This window comes from Aulonocara sp. 'chitande type north' Nkhata Bay, linkage group LG4 (assembly GCF_057382095.1).
Source record: "Aulonocara sp. 'chitande type north' Nkhata Bay isolate Kocher_YH1m ecotype deep benthic linkage group LG4, A_spYH_male_GT1.1, whole genome shotgun sequence".
NCBI lineage: Eukaryota > Metazoa > Chordata > Actinopteri > Cichliformes > Cichlidae > Aulonocara > Aulonocara sp. 'chitande type north' Nkhata Bay.
This window is the reverse complement of record NC_141347.1, coordinates 8,902,031-8,921,265: the sequence shown is the minus strand read 5'-3', so window position 1 is coordinate 8,921,265 and position 19,235 is coordinate 8,902,031. Positions and strand designations below refer to the sequence as shown.

Sequence of the window (19,235 nt, the reverse complement as noted above, 5' to 3'; positions counted from 1 at the left end):
AGGGTTTGATGAGGAGTGAAGCTTTGGAGTCAACAGAAACCCCTTTGTCTGCTGTGTGTTATAGATCCCCTCAACTATCACTATTTACAGCCTGCAGTGCTAATAAAATCTCATTAAGCTGTTGCACAACATTGTATTCGTTCTGTTTTTCTCAAAGTGGGTTCATGACAAATTGTACAAGACTTGAATGACCTCTAACACATGCAATATAATGCAGTAGTACATTAACTGGTAGTTAAAAACATAAAATTGTAGATATACCTATTAATGGTGAAAATGCAGCTACAATGTTCTAGATGCTAAAAAATATTGATGTCAAATACATTTGAAGGCGTCCTCCCTTCACTTGCATTTACAGTAAATAAGTATCTTAGAAGTAGATTATAACATAAACCATGAGTCAGGTATGGGATAGTGGCTGGTAGTTAACACATTTAGGTTTCATGACACATCCCAGTTGGATTCTAGACACAGGCCCATCCACAAGGCTTCACAAGCTACTGTAGATAGATATATGATAAATGATAAATGGGAGAATTGCTTCGGGTCAGTCCAACAGCTGAAAGCACCTGGGTGTGGTTGGGGATGGGTTAATCTCGACTTCTCAGCTTTGTTGTCTGCATTTGTAATTGTACACTGGATTAGAGCACACCAGTGTACAATTACAAATGCAGACAAGTGTTCAGTTAAATCTATAATAGTGAAAGTGACCAGACCATGCTGAGGGGAATACACCATAAACAATAATCACTTTTAATAAAATGCGATAAGGAGAGGCTTCAGAACAGATTCTGTCAGCGCTGTGAAAACAAGGAAACAGCAGTTGTCTACACTCGCAAAATATTGGCTATTGCAATAGCATTAAAAGCAAGTAATGTAGGTCTGTAGTTCTTTACTGGAAAGCTTTATGTCACGCTAACACATGTGCTATGGTGTAAAATCCAAAGCACTGGCATATATCAAGCTCTAGGCCTAAATGGGAAAATTAGAAGTCGAGTGAAGAAGTAGGAAAGAATAGAAAAGTTAAATAGTGAGATAGTGATGATAAATAAAAGAGGCGAGAGAAAAAACAAAATTCATGTTCTTAAAATAGAGGTCAAGAAAGCCCAAGAGCCTGGACCTCAAGGTCAAACATAAACCAGTGCTCATACTTGGACCTACTGTAATACTGCCTGTAATCACTTGCAGCTGGTCAGTGAATCCTTGCCCAGGTCTGTCTGTTCCAAAGGCCTGGGGAGAATTCCAGAGGATTAACAAGCAAACATCGACAGAAAGATAAACACAATGGGATGCAATACAAACTGCATGTCAGGATCTTCATGCTTAATCTAGCAGGTTCGACTCTGTTGGTTTATTTACTTTTTAATCAATTAATGTATTTTTTTTTACAGTGTCTTGAACATAATATTTGAAAATGCAGCTGTTTCTGATCCCTAATAGTTGCAATGGTGTAGAGGCACCATTGCTTTTATCATTTACAGAAACTGCTAATCTTACCTGTCTAGAGCTTTGCCTTGGTGCTGCTGTCAGGTCTTAGTGGTTGTTGTTTCCGCTGGAGACTAAATATTGATATGAGGCAGGAGAGGAGGAGGGAGGAGAGGGAGGCCCCAGAATCCCTTTGTGTGAAATTTAGGGAGCCCTTTGTCTTCTCTTATTACATCCCATATCTTTAACTCCTTGTTTGGGCTCACAGGTACAGAAGTTTGTCTATGAGCTAATGAAAGCACATTCACACCTCTGCTCACACCACATACAGCACAGCATGCGCTGAAGATTATCAGTGTCATTAACAAGATATCGGCGCTCACGCTCGAGTGAATAAAACAAGCCATGAATGACACAGCAATTCCCTGCTTCTGTAATTAGACCACATATGAAGCCATATATTAGACTGTACCTTGAAGTTCTCAATAGAATCTTCTCATTTTTTAATCTTCTAATTTCATCTGATCTTTCATTGTTGAAATTCTTCCAAACATTCCTGGTTCCAGATCTAGACAGACTGCAAAACTAATCCACAATGGCAGTGATAACTTTATTTACACAGCACTTTTATAAATACTCTACAGTGAAATACAGAGTAAAGCACATTAAAAACATTGTTTTTATGTAAGTGGGCTTTTTTCTTTTAAAAAATCATAATACTCACTGATACAGTTTGTAACAATAGCTGCCTGTCGTGTGGACGTCCTCTGGGCCCAAGGCCAACCTTGTATTTAATTAAGTGTATGTGGTGACAATGTGTATTTGTTGTGACATAAAGAAATATTTCAGTGACGTTTGACCTTTAGGTTGATGTTATCTCCACTTGCTCTTTAGCAGGGCATGGAATCGCTCACTTCCAGCTGATGCCAGCTGTCAATAAGAGGGCCGGGGAAGTTATCAGAATGGAAATAATCTCAGCTCTTGTCAGCAGCTGTTGACCCTCCTTTTATCTCTTAACCTTTCAAGGAGCTGTTATTACTGGTGCTAGTGGCTGGCTGTGATGAGTGCTATGCATAATGTATGCATGTGTGTAAGTTGCACATTATTAAACAGTATTATATTGTTAAAGTTATACAGATGACATTTAATGGGACTATATATCAGCAGGTCTTATACTTAACAGAGTTTTAATGCATTCTTTTTTTCTTTGTTATTGTACATATCATATCATTATTATGACCTAAAGTAAATCGTGCTACAATGTTGAAGGCAGTTAAGCTCCGACTCCACAAAGAAGCAGGGCCATTCTCACTTGATAGGCTGTGGGATAATATCTGTCACTCTCAGGAGATTTATGTGAGACTGAGATCAGTGTGAGACCATCATCTGCTACAGTTGTTCCTGGCTGCAAGCAATAGCAGCACCCTGAAAGCCGTGGCTGTTCTTCTCGATCAAAGTGCCGCATTCTCGGCAGGAATTTCACACAGTTATCTTTGTCCTCAAAGTTACAATGCCATTTAAACGGGGCTGTAACCATGGGGCCAGCTTTTGCTAGCTGCTGCCTGATAATGGGAGGTGCCTTTTACAGTAACCTTTGCACAACACGACCGATTCAGTGCGATGCTGAGCCCTCTGGTGTGGTGTCATCATTGCCTTTCAATGAATCTCAAGCATGTCACCTGTGGCAGACCTCTGTCTGTGTTACTCCGCCCTTGTTGCCTAGTTGAGCTCAAATGCTTATGCTCTTTATTTAGACCGACTTACTCAGTATGTGATGTCTGTTTTTGTTACCACAAAGCTCATTCTGTGATAACTACACACAATACGATGCCTTTCCCTAAGCTCCTAGAGTAATTGAGAACCATACATAACGTACTTCTCTAAAATATCTCCCCAGATACGTTGTGCGCCGTCTTTTGTGTTTCAGCAACATCCTTGGGATGGGAAAATATTCAAAGGATGCTTTTTTGCTCTAAGCAGGGATTACATGGTTACACATTTTTCACTAAGGCTTTATTTGGGGTTATTTTCATTTTTTCTCATTTCTGTTTCCACTGTTGTTTCAGTTTTTAGTTTTTATTGCAGTTAGCGTTTGTTTTTGGTGGGTTTCGTAATTATTGTTATCTAAGGGTGTTTTTGTAAATTTGCACAATCTTTAGAAAAATAGATAAAACATAAAAACTACTTCTGGCTGCATCACATATTTGTTTTGCTAGTTTTATAGCAGATACTACAAACTACACAATAATTGTTTTAAATTGCTAAATTACCTATATTTCGTAAGTACAAAATTTTGCTTCAGTTAGTTTTCATTGTTAAAGTTATTATTATTAGTTACTATTACTACTTATTATTATTTTTATTTTTTTCACACCTAGTTTATAGTTGGGTTTTAGACACTACAACTACCTTGGGTTTCAAGCTGACTTACTTACGTTTCAATCTGTAACTCACTTATTTCTGATCATATCAGATTAAATTATTCAAAGAATACACAAACAAACAAAACTGATACATAATAACTCACTTAAATCAACTCCACTCTGAATTTTAGCAAAAAAAAAAAAAAAGATAAATTCAGTGTTGTCATCTACTTGTCTTACACTACACTTCCACAGACATACATAGGGGGTTTTAAAACAGGGGGGGTTTTCTAATTCCTTTTTTATTTAAAAAAAAAAAAAAAAGAATAGCACTACTAAGAGCACGCCAAGTACAAGAGTTCATCCAAAAAGTCTAAAATATTCTAGAAAAGTTGATGACAGGACAAATTTTTTTTGAAAATCTCATGTATGTGTGGGCAGGGCCTTAATAAAGATTTCTTGATCTTTGTATTTTTTATCTAATTTTATTTAATCACCATGTATAACAGTGATGTGCAGAAAGAACAGCTTTTTGTTAGTATCTGTCCTATGATGAATATATACACATCTTAAGGTTTTAATAAAATACATTTTTGGTAAGAGTTTTTAGACCCCTGCAGGATCTGTGTAATTGACACATCATTTAAATACATTTAAACATTCTTCACCCTGTGCTAGTTCTGCCTGTCTTAAATGAGGATGCCTCTGTTCGGTACGACATGTATTGTTCCTGCAACACAAGCACACTTAAGGGATGATGACAGAGGAATTCCTCCCCATGTCTATTTAAAGATTGAATTGTGGTCCCCTGGCTGCTTGAGGATACCTATGATTAATCACGGCACTGCATGCACGGAGCTCCTAATATGGCCTCGTTGGGAGACTCCATCACTGATAAGACTCTATCCCGCTGATTTCTATATTACCCTCCACCACTCATTAACCACCTCCCTTCACTAACTCCCAGCCCAACCAGACACAAAAACATTCCAGGGCCTTAAAGCCCTCCTCCATATTTGGCAGAGGGGCTTTGCTTATAAGGAGAACTCATGGTGAAACTCCAACAGGTCACCGTTCTATCTCAAGGTAAGGCGTGAGGACGGGTGCTCACAAACAGAGAAATTAGATCTTGATGCTATAGGCTTATCTGTGCTGCAGACCAGTCTCACCATTTTCCATTATATCTTTCCTCAGGACCAGTACACCTCAGTCTTCTCAGTAAGGATAAAGGTAAGCGTGTGTCCAAATGGACACTGGAGAAAAATGGAAATATAACGTTATGTAAAAATTTTAGGAAAAGAAAAATCTTTATCTGCAGCATAAGTAATTTGTTCCTTTTTGTTGTACACAAGGTGAAAAATGGGTGATGCTGCCATGAAAGAATTTGGGGCAGCGGCCCCTTACCTGAGGAAGTCAGACAGGGAGCGTCTGGAGGCCCAGACTCGCCCGTTTGACATGAAGAAGGAGTGTTTTGTTCCTGACCCCAGTGATGAATATGTGAAGGCTTCGATCACCAGCCGTGATGGGGACAAAGTCACTGCTCAGACTGAGAAAGGGAAGGTGAGTGATTTGTTGGCACAGCTGCTCTTCATACAGCTGGTTTCCTAACTAAGACCAAAATGGTGTGAACTTATTTTTCCTCTAACAAATGTAGTATAGATACAACCAGAACAGTCTTTTTCTCCATGACACAGCTGAGCTCAACAGCTGAATTTTGTTTATTTTGTCAAACACACTCAGAAGCAAGAGTACAATAAAAATATATTTCAATCAACCTTTTTCCACTTAGGATAAACTTTGACACCTCAAGGTAATTATGTGTACCATTTTTAGGACCAAGTAGTAAAAGGTACAGCTTTACATAATTTCTTCTATATTTTGAGATGCAATATCAGCATACAGTGGCTGTAGCTCAGGAGGTAGGGCAGGTCATCTACTAATTGGAAGGTTGGCTTTTGGTCCCTGGCTGCTCCAGTCTCCAGTATGCATGCCTAAATATCCCTGGGCATACTGAACGCCAAGCTGCTCTCTGATGTGTTCACAGGAGTATGGATGTGTGTGAAAGTTAGATTTTTCTTGGGTGTAGAAAAAGTGCTTGTATTAATCGGTGAATGAGGCTTTGAATGCTGAAGTAAAAAAGTGTTATATAAGACATTTACTATTTTACAGCCTCTGTTTGGCTAAAACACACACACACAAAGAAAATATGTAAAATATTTATTTTTTCCTTAAATGTTAAGGTTCTTATACAAAGTGGATTTAAAAGACTCCAACAAGTTCACACTGTAGCCTTGCAGCTGCGAGGATCTGCATTAAGAACTTCCAGACTAGCTGGTTAACTCTAAGACATGAAACGGATAAAGCTTTGAGTCAACAATAAGACTAGACAAGAGCCAGTCCAACCATGAGTGCATTTATGTAATGAATGGGTACTTTTGCAACCTTTTTAACAAGCCAATTTTGTACTGTCACATCAAAGTGGATAGCCATAATTAATTATGTTTGTCAAAGGTACAGCAGTCCTCCAGTGTACTCCTGTTCACCGAACCGACTTAACTGGGTTATACATGCTTTTCTTCGTTTTGTGCTTTTCTTCTTTTCCTCTCAAACTGTTTGGCATAATTCATCCTAGACTGATAGATCTCCTTCCTACAATATTTTGGAAATAAGTCCATATTAAGACCTACTGTGTCCTTTTTTGCAGACTGTCACAGTGAAGGAGTGCGATGTGCACCCTCAGAACCCGCCAAAGTTCGATAAAATTGAAGACATGGCGATGTTCACCTTCCTCCATGAACCAGCTGTGCTGTATAACCTCAAAGAGCGTTACGCAGCGTGGATGATCTACGTGAGCTGACAGCACAACACACTAACTGCCCTCCCACAAATTCTACGTGTTTAACACTTTGCTCTTCTCTTTTCACCAACTATCAGACCTACTCTGGGTTGTTCTGTGTGACTGTCAATCCCTACAAGTGGCTGCCAGTCTACAACCAGGAGGTGGTCGTTGCCTACAGAGGAAAGAAGAGGAGTGAAGCTCCTCCTCATATCTTCTCCATCTCTGACAATGCCTATCAGTACATGCTAACTGGTAATTTACCTTCCATTGTTGAAGCATGTTGAAATTAAAATAAGATTTTGTAGTAAGAGTTGTCCTAAAATACTTATATGTCCTGCTCTTTTACAGACAGAGAAAATCAGTCAATTCTCATCACGTAAGTCATTCATTTTGACTCTGTATGTTTGATCTTGGTAATTACAGTAAATCATACAGTGAGAATTGTACTAAGTGGCATCTGGAAACCTTTCAGTTTTTGCTGACATGCTCGATGGTCTACTTAACCACAGGAATATTAGCTTAAGTGGTGCTTTGTCAGTTTAGTATGTAAATGAAGTCCTTGAACAGAAGATCTTAGTATGGTATATTGGAAAGGTTTAATGTTGGCATCATTTCATTAATTTAATAGGGAAGAAATTCAAAAGAAGGCTTTAAAATGTCGCTAATATCTCTAAAACAGTTAATACGTATTACATATTCTAATGAACTCATATAGCGCTTTTCACTTGTTGCCATAGACAAATCAAGTACAGTGAGAGAGGGTGGCTTATTATAGAGATGACTGGATTGTCTACTTGAGTTCTAGGCGAGGCAACGGGAATAGGGTCTGAGTCCATTCTGGCTTGCTTTGGTGAGGGACAGGCTGACTGTAACGTTTGCAGGCAACACTGTCATCTGTAGTGAAAGTGGGAGCCTTTGGAAGAAAGTCTGGAGAGGTGTGGGTGAATGAGAGCGAGACAGGCGGAAAGGTGAACATGCAAGGAGAAGAGATAGCGAAGGCAGATGAATTTAAATACCTGGGGTCAACCATCCAAAGCAATGTTTTTGTGTACAGGAGAGGCGAACAACAGAGTGCAGGCAGGGTGGGTGGAGACAAGAGCCAGGGGCGATTTGTGACAGAAGGATTGCAGCAAGAGTGAAAAGGATGGATGAAAAGGACCTGCTATGATGTATGGTATGGTGAATAGTTTTAGGTGGCAGAGTTGACAATGCGAAGATTTTCTTTGGGAATGACCAGGATGGCCGAGATTAGAAATGAGCACAGCTCAAGCTAAGCAGCTTGGAGACAAAGTTAAAGAGGCGAGACTAAGATGGTTTGAACATGTGCGCAGGAGGGATGGTGGATATACTGGACGTGCAGGGAACAGCCAGAAGAATAATGTGTCCTGTTTGTTTGATCATTCTATTTGTGTTTTCAGTGGAGAATCTGGTGCTGGGAAAACTGTCAACACCAAGAGAGTCATCCAGTACTTTGCCAGCATTGCAGCTGGAAGTGGGAAAAAGGATACAGGCTCTGAGAAGAAGGTTTGAATCTTCAATTTACAGGATGTAGAGCTTTTCCTGCAGTGTAAGTGTTTTGAATAAAGGTTTTGCTTTTTTTTTCTTAGGGTACTCTGGAGGATCAAATCATCCAGGCTAACCCGGCATTAGAGGCCTTTGGGAATGCCAAAACCATCAGGAATGACAACTCCTCCAGATTTGTAAAGTTTTGTTGATAACAGTAACTCATTTGATTGTTTTTTTATGCTTAGGCTTGTACTGTATCTATTTGTCTTGAGTTTAGACTAGTCAGTAATCAGGCAGAAAGAAACTCATGCTTGGAGTGTTACCCTTATCCCAGATTTTCAGGATTGAAATCTATGTGGGGCGGCTCACCTTTATCACTTTACTAGTTACACTTCCGTCACTACCTGCAGTTACCATGTTTCACAGCTTGGTGAAGTTGTCATACTTCTGAAAGTATAATGTGGTTCCTAAATACTCCAGGTATACAGTAATATTCTGACACTGCCCAAGGCTCTTAATGTTTTTTTTCCTTCGTACATTGCAGGGTAAATTTATCCGAATTCACTTTGCAGCCAGTGGGAAGTTGGCCTCTGCTGACATAGAGACATGTAAGTCCCTTTCCTGTGCTTTCATCCAATTTATTTCTATGTTCGCAATGATCAGCTATCTACATAATGCAAACATGTTTACAGATCTGCTGGAAAAGTCCCGTGTCACCTTTCAGCTCAAGGCTGAGAGAGATTATCACATCTTCTATCAGATCTTGTCTCAAAGGAAGCCCGAGCTTCTCGGTAAATAAAAACCTGAGTTTCGAGAACCAGCAACAACACTCCTGTAGAACTAAAATGAAAAATCCAACTTTGGTTCTCCTTTCAGAGATGCTGCTCATCACCAACAACCCTTATGATTATGCCTTCATCTCTCAAGGAGAGACAACAGTAGCCTCAATCAATGATGCTGAAGAGCTAATGGCCACTGATGTGAGTAGAAATGCAACAATAATCTGCACCTGTGCCGCTATTAAGTCATATTAGTTCAATTAATACTTTGGGTATTCTACATTTAAACCTCACAGGCTGTAAATTCAAATAACACACAAAAAATTTTCACTCCAGATGTCAGCTTTAACTTTACATTTCTTTTAGGAGTATTTATAACAGAGTGTCATTGAATCATGAAATGTGAGCGAATACAACTTGAACAGACTGGATTAAATATCTGATGTCAGATGACAGTCCGAGTTTAATGCAGGATTTTGAAGGCTCAGAGAGCAAATACCATGTTATCCCTGGATCTTCCCTGTAACTCTACACTGTACACTCTGATACTATGTAAAAATAAGTAAGAAACACCCCTTTTCTAATTTAGGATGCCTTTGATGTGCTGGGCTTTACTCAAGAAGAAAAGAATAGCATTTACAAGCTGACTGGTGCCATCATGCACTATGGGAACATGAAATTCAAGAACAAGCAGCGTGAAGAGCAGGCAGAGGCTGATGGCACAGAAGGTGAGAGGAGCTCTTTCAAAGCCTGAAAGTTAAACGTGTCTGTATCTGATGCTTACATTGAAAGAATTAAATTTGCATGTTTTTTCTTCAGATGCGGACAAATCCGCTTATCTGATGGGCCTGAACTCTGCTGACCTCATCAAAGGTCTCTGTCACCCAAGAGTCAAAGTAGGAAACGAGTGGGTCACCAAAGGACAAAATGTACAGCAGGTAATAAGATGATCAACAGCTGAATAAGGTTTACATTATGGGTTTATCTGTAAATTCTAAAGCTACAGGGGGATTTCTGCATTAGGTGTACTATGCTATGGGTGCACTGGCTAAAGCAGTGTATGAGAAGATGTTTCTGTGGATGGTGGTGAGGATTAACCAGTCCCTGGACACCAAACAGCCCCGCCAGTACTTCATTGGTGTGCTTGACATTGCTGGATTTGAGATCTTTGATGTAAGAATCCTCAATTCAACAACAACAACAACAACAAAAGAAATAACACAGACAGGACAAACACTAGTAATAACAACAAGTATACTGTTGTCACTTTATTTACAGTTCAACACCTTTGAGCAGCTGTGCATCAACTTCACCAACGAAAAACTGCAACAGTTTTTCAACCACCACATGTTTGTACTGGAGCAGGAAGAGTACAAGAAAGAGGGCATTGAATGGACTTTCATTGACTTTGGCATGGATCTGCAGGCCTGTATCGACCTGATTGAAAAGGTGAAACACTGTACAATTACATGTTCAGCTAAAACTAATGCAAATATAGTCTTTAACAAACACTTATACTTTCTGTCCTTTAGCCCATGGGTATCATGTCCATCCTTGAAGAGGAGTGCATGTTCCCCAAAGCCAGTGATGCCACCTTTAAAGCTAAGCTCTATGACAACCACCTGGGAAAATCCAGCAACTTCCAGAAGCCCAGAGTTGTCAAAGGAAAACCAGAGGCTCACTTTGCCCTGGTTCACTACGCTGGAACTGTTGATTATAATATCAACAACTGGTTGGTGAAGAACAAGGATCCTCTGAATGAGACTGTTGTGGCATTGTACCAAAAGTCGACCGTCAAACTTCTTGCAACTCTCTTTGCAAATTATGCAGGAGCTGACTCGGGTAGGTTTTAAAAAATTACTAGCATCTTAGTTTACAAGTGATTATTAAAGCATCATGTAATAAGCTACTGGCCCAACCTTCCCCTGCCCACTTTCCCACAAATAACAACTGTATCTTACAGCTGAATCTGGTGGGAAGGGCAAAGGTGGAACCAAGAAGAAAGGTTCTTCCTTCCAAACTGTATCAGCTTTGCACAGGGTAATATCAGTATAACTGTACATGTTATAGATTGGTTAATAGAAACATTATTCCTGAATTTAGGACCTTAAAAGTCATTTCGAATTGTAATGTATTTTGAAGGACAATGGCAATTCTTTTCTCTATGATGTGCTATCAGGAGAACCTGAACAAGCTGATGACCAACTTGAGGTCAACTCACCCTCACTTTGTACGCTGCATCATCCCCAACGAGACCAAGACTCCAGGGGCCATGGAGAACCCTCTGGTGATGCACCAGCTGCGCTGTAACGGTGTGCTGGAAGGCATCAGGATCTGCAGAAAGGGTTTCCCCAACAGGATCCTCTATGGAGATTTCAAGCAGAGGTATTACATTCCACTTCTTGGTCATGTGTCTCTTCAAAGAGAGATTTTAATCTCAAAGAGCTTCAAATCAAATCAAATCACTTTTTATTGTCACATCACATGTGCAGGCACACTGGCACAGCACATGCGAGTGAAATTCTTGTGTGCGAGCCCCACAAGCAACAGAGATGTGCAAACACAACAACACAAACGAGCAAAATACAAGAATGGCCAACCTGAAACTAATAAATATATGTACAATATATAATAGTGTATGCATTTCTGGATGTGTATACTAAATATTTTCCTACGTGTGTGTGTGTGTGTGTGTGTGTGTGTGTGTGTGTGTGTGTGTGTGTGTATATACACATTTTTACAAATTAAATAGTAAAAAAATAAAATAAAATAATAATAATAATAATAATAATAGAATATATAAAATATACAGAGTTGAATATGTGCAAAACAAGTGGCATTTATATACAGTGTGGAGTGCATAATGTTGAAGTTCCAGTAGTGAAGCTGAGGTGTCTATGACGAGCTTTTGGGTTAACTGATGTTTATTTAAAGAAGAAAAGGATCACATATTATACAATTCCTTCAAAAATTGTAATACTAAGCTCCTAGACACTTACACCTGTGATTTTACAGATATCGCATCCTGAATCCTGCTGCTATCCCTGAGGGCCAGTTCATCGACAGCAAGAAAGGAGCAGAGAAACTTCTTGGGTCTTTGGATATTGATCACAACCAGTATAAGTTTGGTCACACTAAGGTATCAAAAAAGTCAGAAACACATCTATCTATCTATCTGATAGATTTTGAAATATCTGGTAAAAAGTAAAAGTAATTCAACTCTTCAACACTAATATATTAATGTCATTCGTGCTTCTTAAAGGTATTCTTTAAAGCTGGTCTTCTTGGCCAACTTGAAGAGATGAGAGATGACCGTTTATCCCTCATAATCACGGGAATCCAGGCTCGATCAAGAGGTCTGCTCGCAAGAGTGGAATTCCAGAAGATTGTTGAAAGGAGGTCAGACAGACTTAAATATAAATAAGCTGAAAGGAGCAAAAAAACTGTTATTGATCATAATGAGTATGGTTGTACTAATGGTTGATCTTTGACAGGGATGCACTTCTTGTGATCCAGTGGAACATACGTGCCTTCATGGGGGTTAAGAATTGGCCCTGGATGAAGCTTTTCTTCAAGATCAAACCTCTGCTGAGATCTGCTGAGGCAGAAAAGGAGATGGCCAACATGAAGGAAGAATTCCTAAAACTCAAAGAAGCTTATGCAAAATCTGAAGCTCGAAGAAAGGAACTAGAGGAGAAAATGGTGACTCTTCTCCAAGAGAAGAATGACCTGCAGCTCCAAGTTCAGGCTGTAAGTCTAATCACAATATTCCTTATACACTCAACCAGGGATATTGTATCTTATACGCTAATGAATATCATCAAATATTAGGAGCAAGATAATCTTGCAGATGCCGAGGAAAGATGTGAGGGGCTGATCAAACACAAAATTCAGATGGAAGCAAAAGCCAAAGAGCTCTCTGAGAGGCTGGAGGATGAGGAGGAGATGAATGCAGAACTGACTGCTAAGAAGAGGAAGCTGGAGGACGAGTGCACCGAGCTGAAGAAAGACATCGATGACTTAGAGTTAACTCTAGCTAAAGTGGAGAAAGAGAAGCATGCCACTGAGAACAAGGTATGACTAATTTGATATTTCTATTTCTGACAACAAGGGTATGAAAAAGAGTCATGTGTCTAAGCTGTGCACAGAATTTGTAATACCATCATTTACCTGCAACAGGTCAAGAACCTTGTTGAAGAGATGGCTGCTTTAGATGAGATCATTGCCAAGCTGACCAAGGAAAAGAAAGCTTTACAGGAAGCTCATCAGCAAACTCTGGATGACCTGCAGAGTGAGGAAGACAAAGTCAACACTCTGACCAAGGCCAAGGCTAAGCTGGAGCAGCAAGTGGATGATGTAAGAATTATAATGAACTTATCCACTTTAGCTTAACTTTTTGATTGGTGAACCATTTTCCTTTGTATTATGGAGACATTAGTTTGCTTCTTTCTAATAACATTCAGCTTGAGGGTTCTCTGGAACAAGAAAAGAAGATTAGGATGGATCTTGAAAGAGCAAAGCGAAAGCTGGAAGGAGACCTGAAACTGACCCAAGAGAGTCTCATGGACCTTGAGAATGACAAGCAACAACTTGAGGAGCATTTGAAAAAGTAAGCACGTTCACATCCTAAAAGTTCCAAACAAATTAAGTAAAGCTATATAAGTAGTGCTATAAGTGGCCCTTCCTTCTTCCCCACAGGAAGGACTTTGAGCTCAGCCAGCTTAATAATAAAATTGAAGATGAGCAGGCCATTGCCATTCAGCTTCAAAAGAAACTGAAAGAGCTTCAGGTAATGACTTACTAATATGTGATGCTATCAAAACTAGTTTAACACTTATTAGTGAGAAAGTCTTTAACAGTGATTTTGGCTGTGATCTAGGCCCGTATTGAGGAGCTGGAGGAAGAGCTCGAAGCAGAGAGAGCTGCTCGAGCCAAGGTGGAGAAGCAGAGAGCTGACCTGGCCAGAGAGCTGGAGGAGATCAGTGAGAGGTTGGAGGAGGCTGGAGGAGCCACAGCTGCCCAGATTGAGATGAACAAGAAGAGGGAGGCCGAGTTCCAGAAACTGCGCAGAGACCTCGAAGAGGCCACTCTGCACCACGAAGCCACTACTGCCACACTCAGGAAGAAACAAGCCGACAGTGTTGCTGAGCTGGGAGAGCAGATTGACAACCTGCAGAGAGTCAAGCAGAAACTGGAGAAGGAGAAGAGTGAGCTCAGACTAGAGCTGGATGATGTGGTCTCCAATATGGAACATATTGTGAAGACAAAGGTGTGCTAAAATCACATTATTTGGTAATTTTTTTTCTCCAATGTTAACATAGCCATGTTGACATAGATTTAATACATGCATATTGAACATTTGTGTTGAATTTCAGACTAATCTAGAGAAAGCATGCAGGACTCTGGAAGATCAAATGAATGAGTACAAGACAAAGTTTGAAGAGGCTCAGCGCTGCATCAGTGACTTCAACATGCAGAAAGCAAAACTTCAAACAGAAAATGGTATATTTTTCCTTTACTACAACCTACATGTACTTGGTTTGTATGATAGAAAACACTATCCACTTCAATTTTGTATAAAAGTGTTTAAACCTGAAAAACTCAATTGTTATTCTGAAATCAGACAAGGATTTTTGTGTTCTTTGGGTCTTAACAATAACAATCTACATTTACCATAACATTAGGTGAGCTCTCGAGGCAGCTGGAGGATAAGGATTCCTTGGTGTCTCAACTCACAAGAGGGAAAATGTCCTACACTCAGCAGATTGAGGATCTAAAGAGACAACTGGAAGAGGAGACCAAGGTGAAATAAAGTTTCACTGGTGCCGTCTGGTGCTGCCGGCTGACAGCACCAGACGGTTATTTCCTAAAAAGTGTCACCTCTTCATATAACTTTCTTTTAACAGGCAAAAAGTGCTCTGGCCCATGCAGTGCAGTCTGCTCGCCATGACTGTGACCTGCTCAGGGAGCAGTATGAGGAGGAGCAGGAGGCTAAAGCTGAACTACAGCGTGGCATGTCCAAAGCCAACACTGAGGTGGCTCAGTGGAGGGCAAAGTATGAAACTGATGCCATCCAGAGGACCGAAGAACTAGAAGAGGCCAAGTAAGAGTCTGAAATTTAAATAGATGGTTTATTATCCTAAAGAAACTTTACCGTTCGTCTATCAGATCAGCTTTTTGTTTGTATTATGTTCCTACTAAAATGTAAGACGAACAAAAAGTTTGTCTGTTGGATGACCAAGCAGCTACTTGTAGCAGTTGAATTCACAGTTTAGTTATCCACCACACAGCTGCATTTTAATTAAACAGCTCTGAATGATGATTTCTTAAGGAAAAAGCTGGCTCAGCGTCTGCAGGAGGCTGAGGAGGCTGTTGAAGCAGTGAATGCTAAATGTTCCTCTCTGGAGAAGACCAAACACAGGCTGCAGAATGAGATTGAAGATCTCATGGTGGATGTAGAGAGGTCTAATGCTGCTGCCGCTGCTCTGGACAAGAAACAAAGAAACTTTGACAAGGTGAAACACACTGAAGTGTTTGTGACAAAAGTATCAATATGCAAGGTGGCTTCTAAAGCCTTACACTAGAAACAATCTCAGCACCCACAGGGGTTATTTAAGCAGAATATAAACACACATGCAGCGTGTGGTAGTTTTAAAAATCCACAACAGGCTGCCCCCTTCTGAGCACAATTGTTAAGAGTGAATGTGAATGTTATAAATGCTGTCTTTCCTTCAGCACTATTTCTAATATTGGAATAAGTCCATTGGAATAATCAATCTGGCAAACACAGACTTATTGTTGGCCTTTGTTACACTGCAGGTTCTTTCTGAGTGGAAGCAGAAGTATGAGGAGTCTCAGTGCGAGCTGGAGAGCTCCCAAAAGGAAGCAAGGGCTCTGAGCACTGAGCTTTTCAAACTGAAGAACTCATATGAGGAAGCTCTGGATCATCTGGAGACCATGAAGAGAGAGAACAAGAATTTACAGGGTAGGGTCTGCTGGTGGTGTTTGTGCACAAGATCTGTAGACACAGCATTAAACTTTAAAGTCATCCTAATCGCAGTGTTTGACATCCCATAGAGGAGATTTCTGACATCACTGAGCAACTTGGTGAGAGTGGCAAAAGTATCCATGAACTGGAAAAGTTACGGAAACAACTGGAACAGGAGAAGAGTGAGATTCAGTCTGCTCTCGAGGAAGCTGAGGTACACGCTCCGAATAATTAATAAGACATTTTTAAGTAAAACTAACTGCCATTATGTGTAATTCTGCAACTTCTTGCCCACTAGGCCTCTCTTGAGCATGAAGAGGGTAAGATTCTAAGAGCCCAGCTTGAGTTCAATCAAATTAAAGCTGATATTGAACGCAAACTGGCCGAGAAGGATGAAGAGATGGAGCAGTGCAAAAGAAACCTGCAGAGGACCATCGACACCCTGCAGAGCTCTCTTGAAGCTGAGTGTCGCAGCAGGAATGAGGCTCTGCGGCTGAAGAAGAAAATGGAAGGAGACCTGAATGAAATGGAGATCCAGCTAAGCCAGGCCAACAGGCAGGCAGCCGAGGCCCAGAAACAGCTTAAGGCCGTCCATGCACATATGAAGGTAAACTAAAAAAAGTGAAGGAATTTTCAGATGTTTTACATTCAAACTGGGTATAAATTTTAATGTGAATAATGTTATCTCATCTAGGATTGCCAAATTCAGCTGGATGACTCTGTTCGGGCCAATGATGACCTTAAAGAGAACATTGCCATTGTTGAGCGACGCAACAACCTTCTTCAGGCTGAACTGGAGGAGCTGAGAGCAGCTCTGGAGCAAACGGAGAGAAGCCGCAAACTTGCAGAGCAAGAGCTGCTGGATGTCAGTGAGCGAGTGCAGCTACTGCACTCACAGGTGAGTTCTGTTTACTGCAACCATGCAGATGTATGAATACTTTTTCTAAAGTGCAGATGGACACTTTTTCTCATATTCTTGCATTGCATACCTTAATAATATACAGAACACCGGCCTGATAAACCAAAAGAAGAAGCTGGAGGCTGATACATCCCAGCTTCAAACTGAAGTGGAGGAGGCAGTGCAGGAGTGCAGGAATGCAGAGGAGAAGGCCAAGAAGGCCATCACTGATGCTGCCATGATGGCAGAGGAGCTGAAGAAGGAGCAGGACACCAGCGCTCATCTGGAGCGAATGAAGAAGAACATGGAGCAAACCATCAAAGACCTGCAGCACCGCCTGGATGAAGCTGAGCAGATCGCCATGAAGGGAGGCAAGAAGCAGGTGCAGAAGCTCGAGGCCAGGGTAAGAATCACAAGTACACAAATGTGAAAAATCACAGGTATTTTTTTTAACTTAATTTAGTTTACTGTCTTTTAGTTGATGTGTTTTTACTAAAATTGTAATAAATGTTTATACTTAATGTAAGCAGCTTTAAAATTTGTGGTGGACCAGAGTCTTTGTAGAAAATGATTTTTGCATCTTTTCAGGTGAGGGAGCTTGAGAATGAGGTGGAGTCGGAGCAGAAGAAAAGCAGCGAGGCAGTGAAGGGAATCCGTAAATACGAGCGACGCATTAAGGAGCTCACATACCAGGTCTTTTTTTTTAGACATTTTGAGTACTTAAATAATTAATATTCATATATATTCATATACTTTAAGATAATTGACTCAGTCAGTAATTTCTCAAATCAATTATTATTATTGTGAAATCTACACAAATGAAAACCTGCTATAGTTAATTTTGGACATTGATTCAAGTTTCCTTAACGTCAGCAGCAAGTCCAGGGTGTGACTCTTATTAAAGAATTTAATATCTTCACATTTTTACCTTTACTGTGTTTCAGTTTCAGCAACAGGAAGTTAATAGCACATTTAATGTATAGTTGTGTGATATGAGTAAAGGGGTCTGTGTTCCTGTTACTTCACATAAAATATTAGACGTGCTGCTTTATCTTAGGCAAACATACATTTTCAGTCATAGGAGTCCTCTTATCCTGCCCCTTTATACACAGATTAACAAAATAATTCCCACAGAGTTTTCGGAAATATTACAAAGGTTCATTATTTTCTCTCATCTGTCTCCATGGCGTACTCAGACTGAGGAGGACCGCAAGAATATTCTGCGTCTGCAGGATCTGGTTGACAAACTCCAGCTCAAAGTCAAAGCCTACAAGAGAGCTGCAGAGGAGGCTGTGAGTTTATTCCTAACAAAGTTGTCTCTAACTTTGATTTTTCCTCTTTCTTTTAACCTAAATATTCCTTCCCATACATATACTTTAAGTTTTTGCAGTTTTAAACATAGCTGTTCGATACATACCATATCATATTTTTGCTGCAACACAAACATTTTGGCTACATCTGTGCCGACACCTTTTATTTTACGATGTGTGGCTTCAAGAAACGTCGACTCCCCCATGCCTCTTAATATTGTGGACTGTGTTGTTTTTTAATCCTGTAGGAAGAGCAGGCCAATACTCACCTGAGCAAGTTCCGTAAACTGCAGCACGAGCTGGACGAGGCTGAAGAGAGAGCTGATATTGCTGAGTCTCAGGTCAACAAGCTGCGTGCCAAGAGTCGTGACGTGGGCTCTAAGGTAAGCGGCTTCTCTAGTTTTCAACCCCTGTTATGATGTTCATGATAACTCACCGCGTCATTATCAGTTCAACACGATTAATTTCAAGTTGTTTTTATTCTGCAATTTGTAAAATGGCTCATTAAAAAAGGACACAATAAACACATTCGAAGCGATGCTTTAAAAATCCATTTATTTTGAGTTGTATGGTTTGTTTTAGTGGCATTTACATTAGAGGTTGGTTAGTGGTGCAAGTTTATTTTATTAGTATTATTATTATTTTATCATCTCACAGAAGCCTTCTTCATTTGTCTCATTCAGGTGACAGTTTTCACTAAAAATATGTAGTTTTACATGTTTGTTTTTTACGAGGCTAAAAAATAAAAAATATAACAGATATGAGTCATAAAAAGGGCAGAGGTTGGATGTAACAAACAGCTTTAAGCTATCTCCTGCCATCCACTAAATATATGTATAGTTCTTTTTAAAGACCTCGTGATTAATTTGTGTGTTTATATATTTCCAGCTTTTGGACAGATACTAATTTGTCCTCTTATGCAGTGAATGAAGCTTGCTAACATATTGTCTGTGTTGCTTTACTTAGCCATATTTCTACCTTCTTAAAAAACAACAAATTAAAAAAACAACAACAACAAAACAAACAAAAACATCTAAATTTCCAGTTATAGCATCATAATTCAGATTTGGAATTAGCTAACTCAGTGAGTTAAAGACACGCCTTGAGCCTTAAATGTGGACAAGCTT

General features: G+C 39.9%; 1 protein-coding gene across 1 annotated transcript; it reads left to right on the top strand.

Annotated features, from left to right (window-relative positions):
• Positions 1 to 14: 14 nt before the first annotated feature.
• LOC147331917 (myosin-7-like) lies at positions 15 to 19,014 on the top strand. The gene is made up of 39 exons (XM_086290479.1): positions 15 to 4,874; positions 4,983 to 5,018; positions 5,141 to 5,348; positions 6,493 to 6,636; positions 6,723 to 6,879; positions 6,976 to 7,003; positions 8,046 to 8,151; positions 8,235 to 8,327; positions 8,678 to 8,741; positions 8,826 to 8,924; positions 9,010 to 9,113; positions 9,502 to 9,640; positions 9,732 to 9,850; positions 9,936 to 10,085; positions 10,191 to 10,361; positions 10,445 to 10,754; positions 10,876 to 10,952; positions 11,092 to 11,297; positions 11,928 to 12,051; positions 12,175 to 12,311; positions 12,407 to 12,662; positions 12,744 to 12,986; positions 13,092 to 13,268; positions 13,376 to 13,521; positions 13,611 to 13,701; positions 13,792 to 14,181; positions 14,288 to 14,414; positions 14,597 to 14,715; positions 14,819 to 15,015; positions 15,244 to 15,427; positions 15,732 to 15,897; positions 15,990 to 16,114; positions 16,199 to 16,507; positions 16,595 to 16,798; positions 16,905 to 17,201; positions 17,387 to 17,491; positions 17,995 to 18,090; positions 18,357 to 18,491; positions 18,997 to 19,014. The coding sequence occupies exons 3-39, from the start codon at positions 5,148 to 5,150 to the stop codon at positions 19,012 to 19,014; spliced, it is 5,814 nt and encodes a 1,937-aa protein (XP_086146605.1). The 5' UTR covers positions 15 to 4,874; positions 4,983 to 5,018; positions 5,141 to 5,147.
• The last annotated feature ends 221 nt before the right edge of the window (positions 19,015 to 19,235 follow it).

What these genes read in the sequence shown, in the direction of transcription:
- LOC147331917 (XM_086290479.1), top strand. Translation starts at nt 5,148, where the DNA reads ATGGGTGATGCTGCCATGAAAGAATTTGGGGCAGCGGCCCCTTACCTG. An exon ending in AAGGAAGCCCGAGCTTCTCG is followed by an intron (nt 8,925 to 9,009) that starts GTAAATAAAAAC and finishes TTCTCCTTTCAG; the next exon opens with AGATGCTGCTCATCACCAAC. An exon ending in CTTGAGGAGCATTTGAAAAA is followed by an intron (nt 13,522 to 13,610) that starts GTAAGCACGTTC and finishes TCTTCCCCACAG; the next exon opens with GAAGGACTTTGAGCTCAGCC.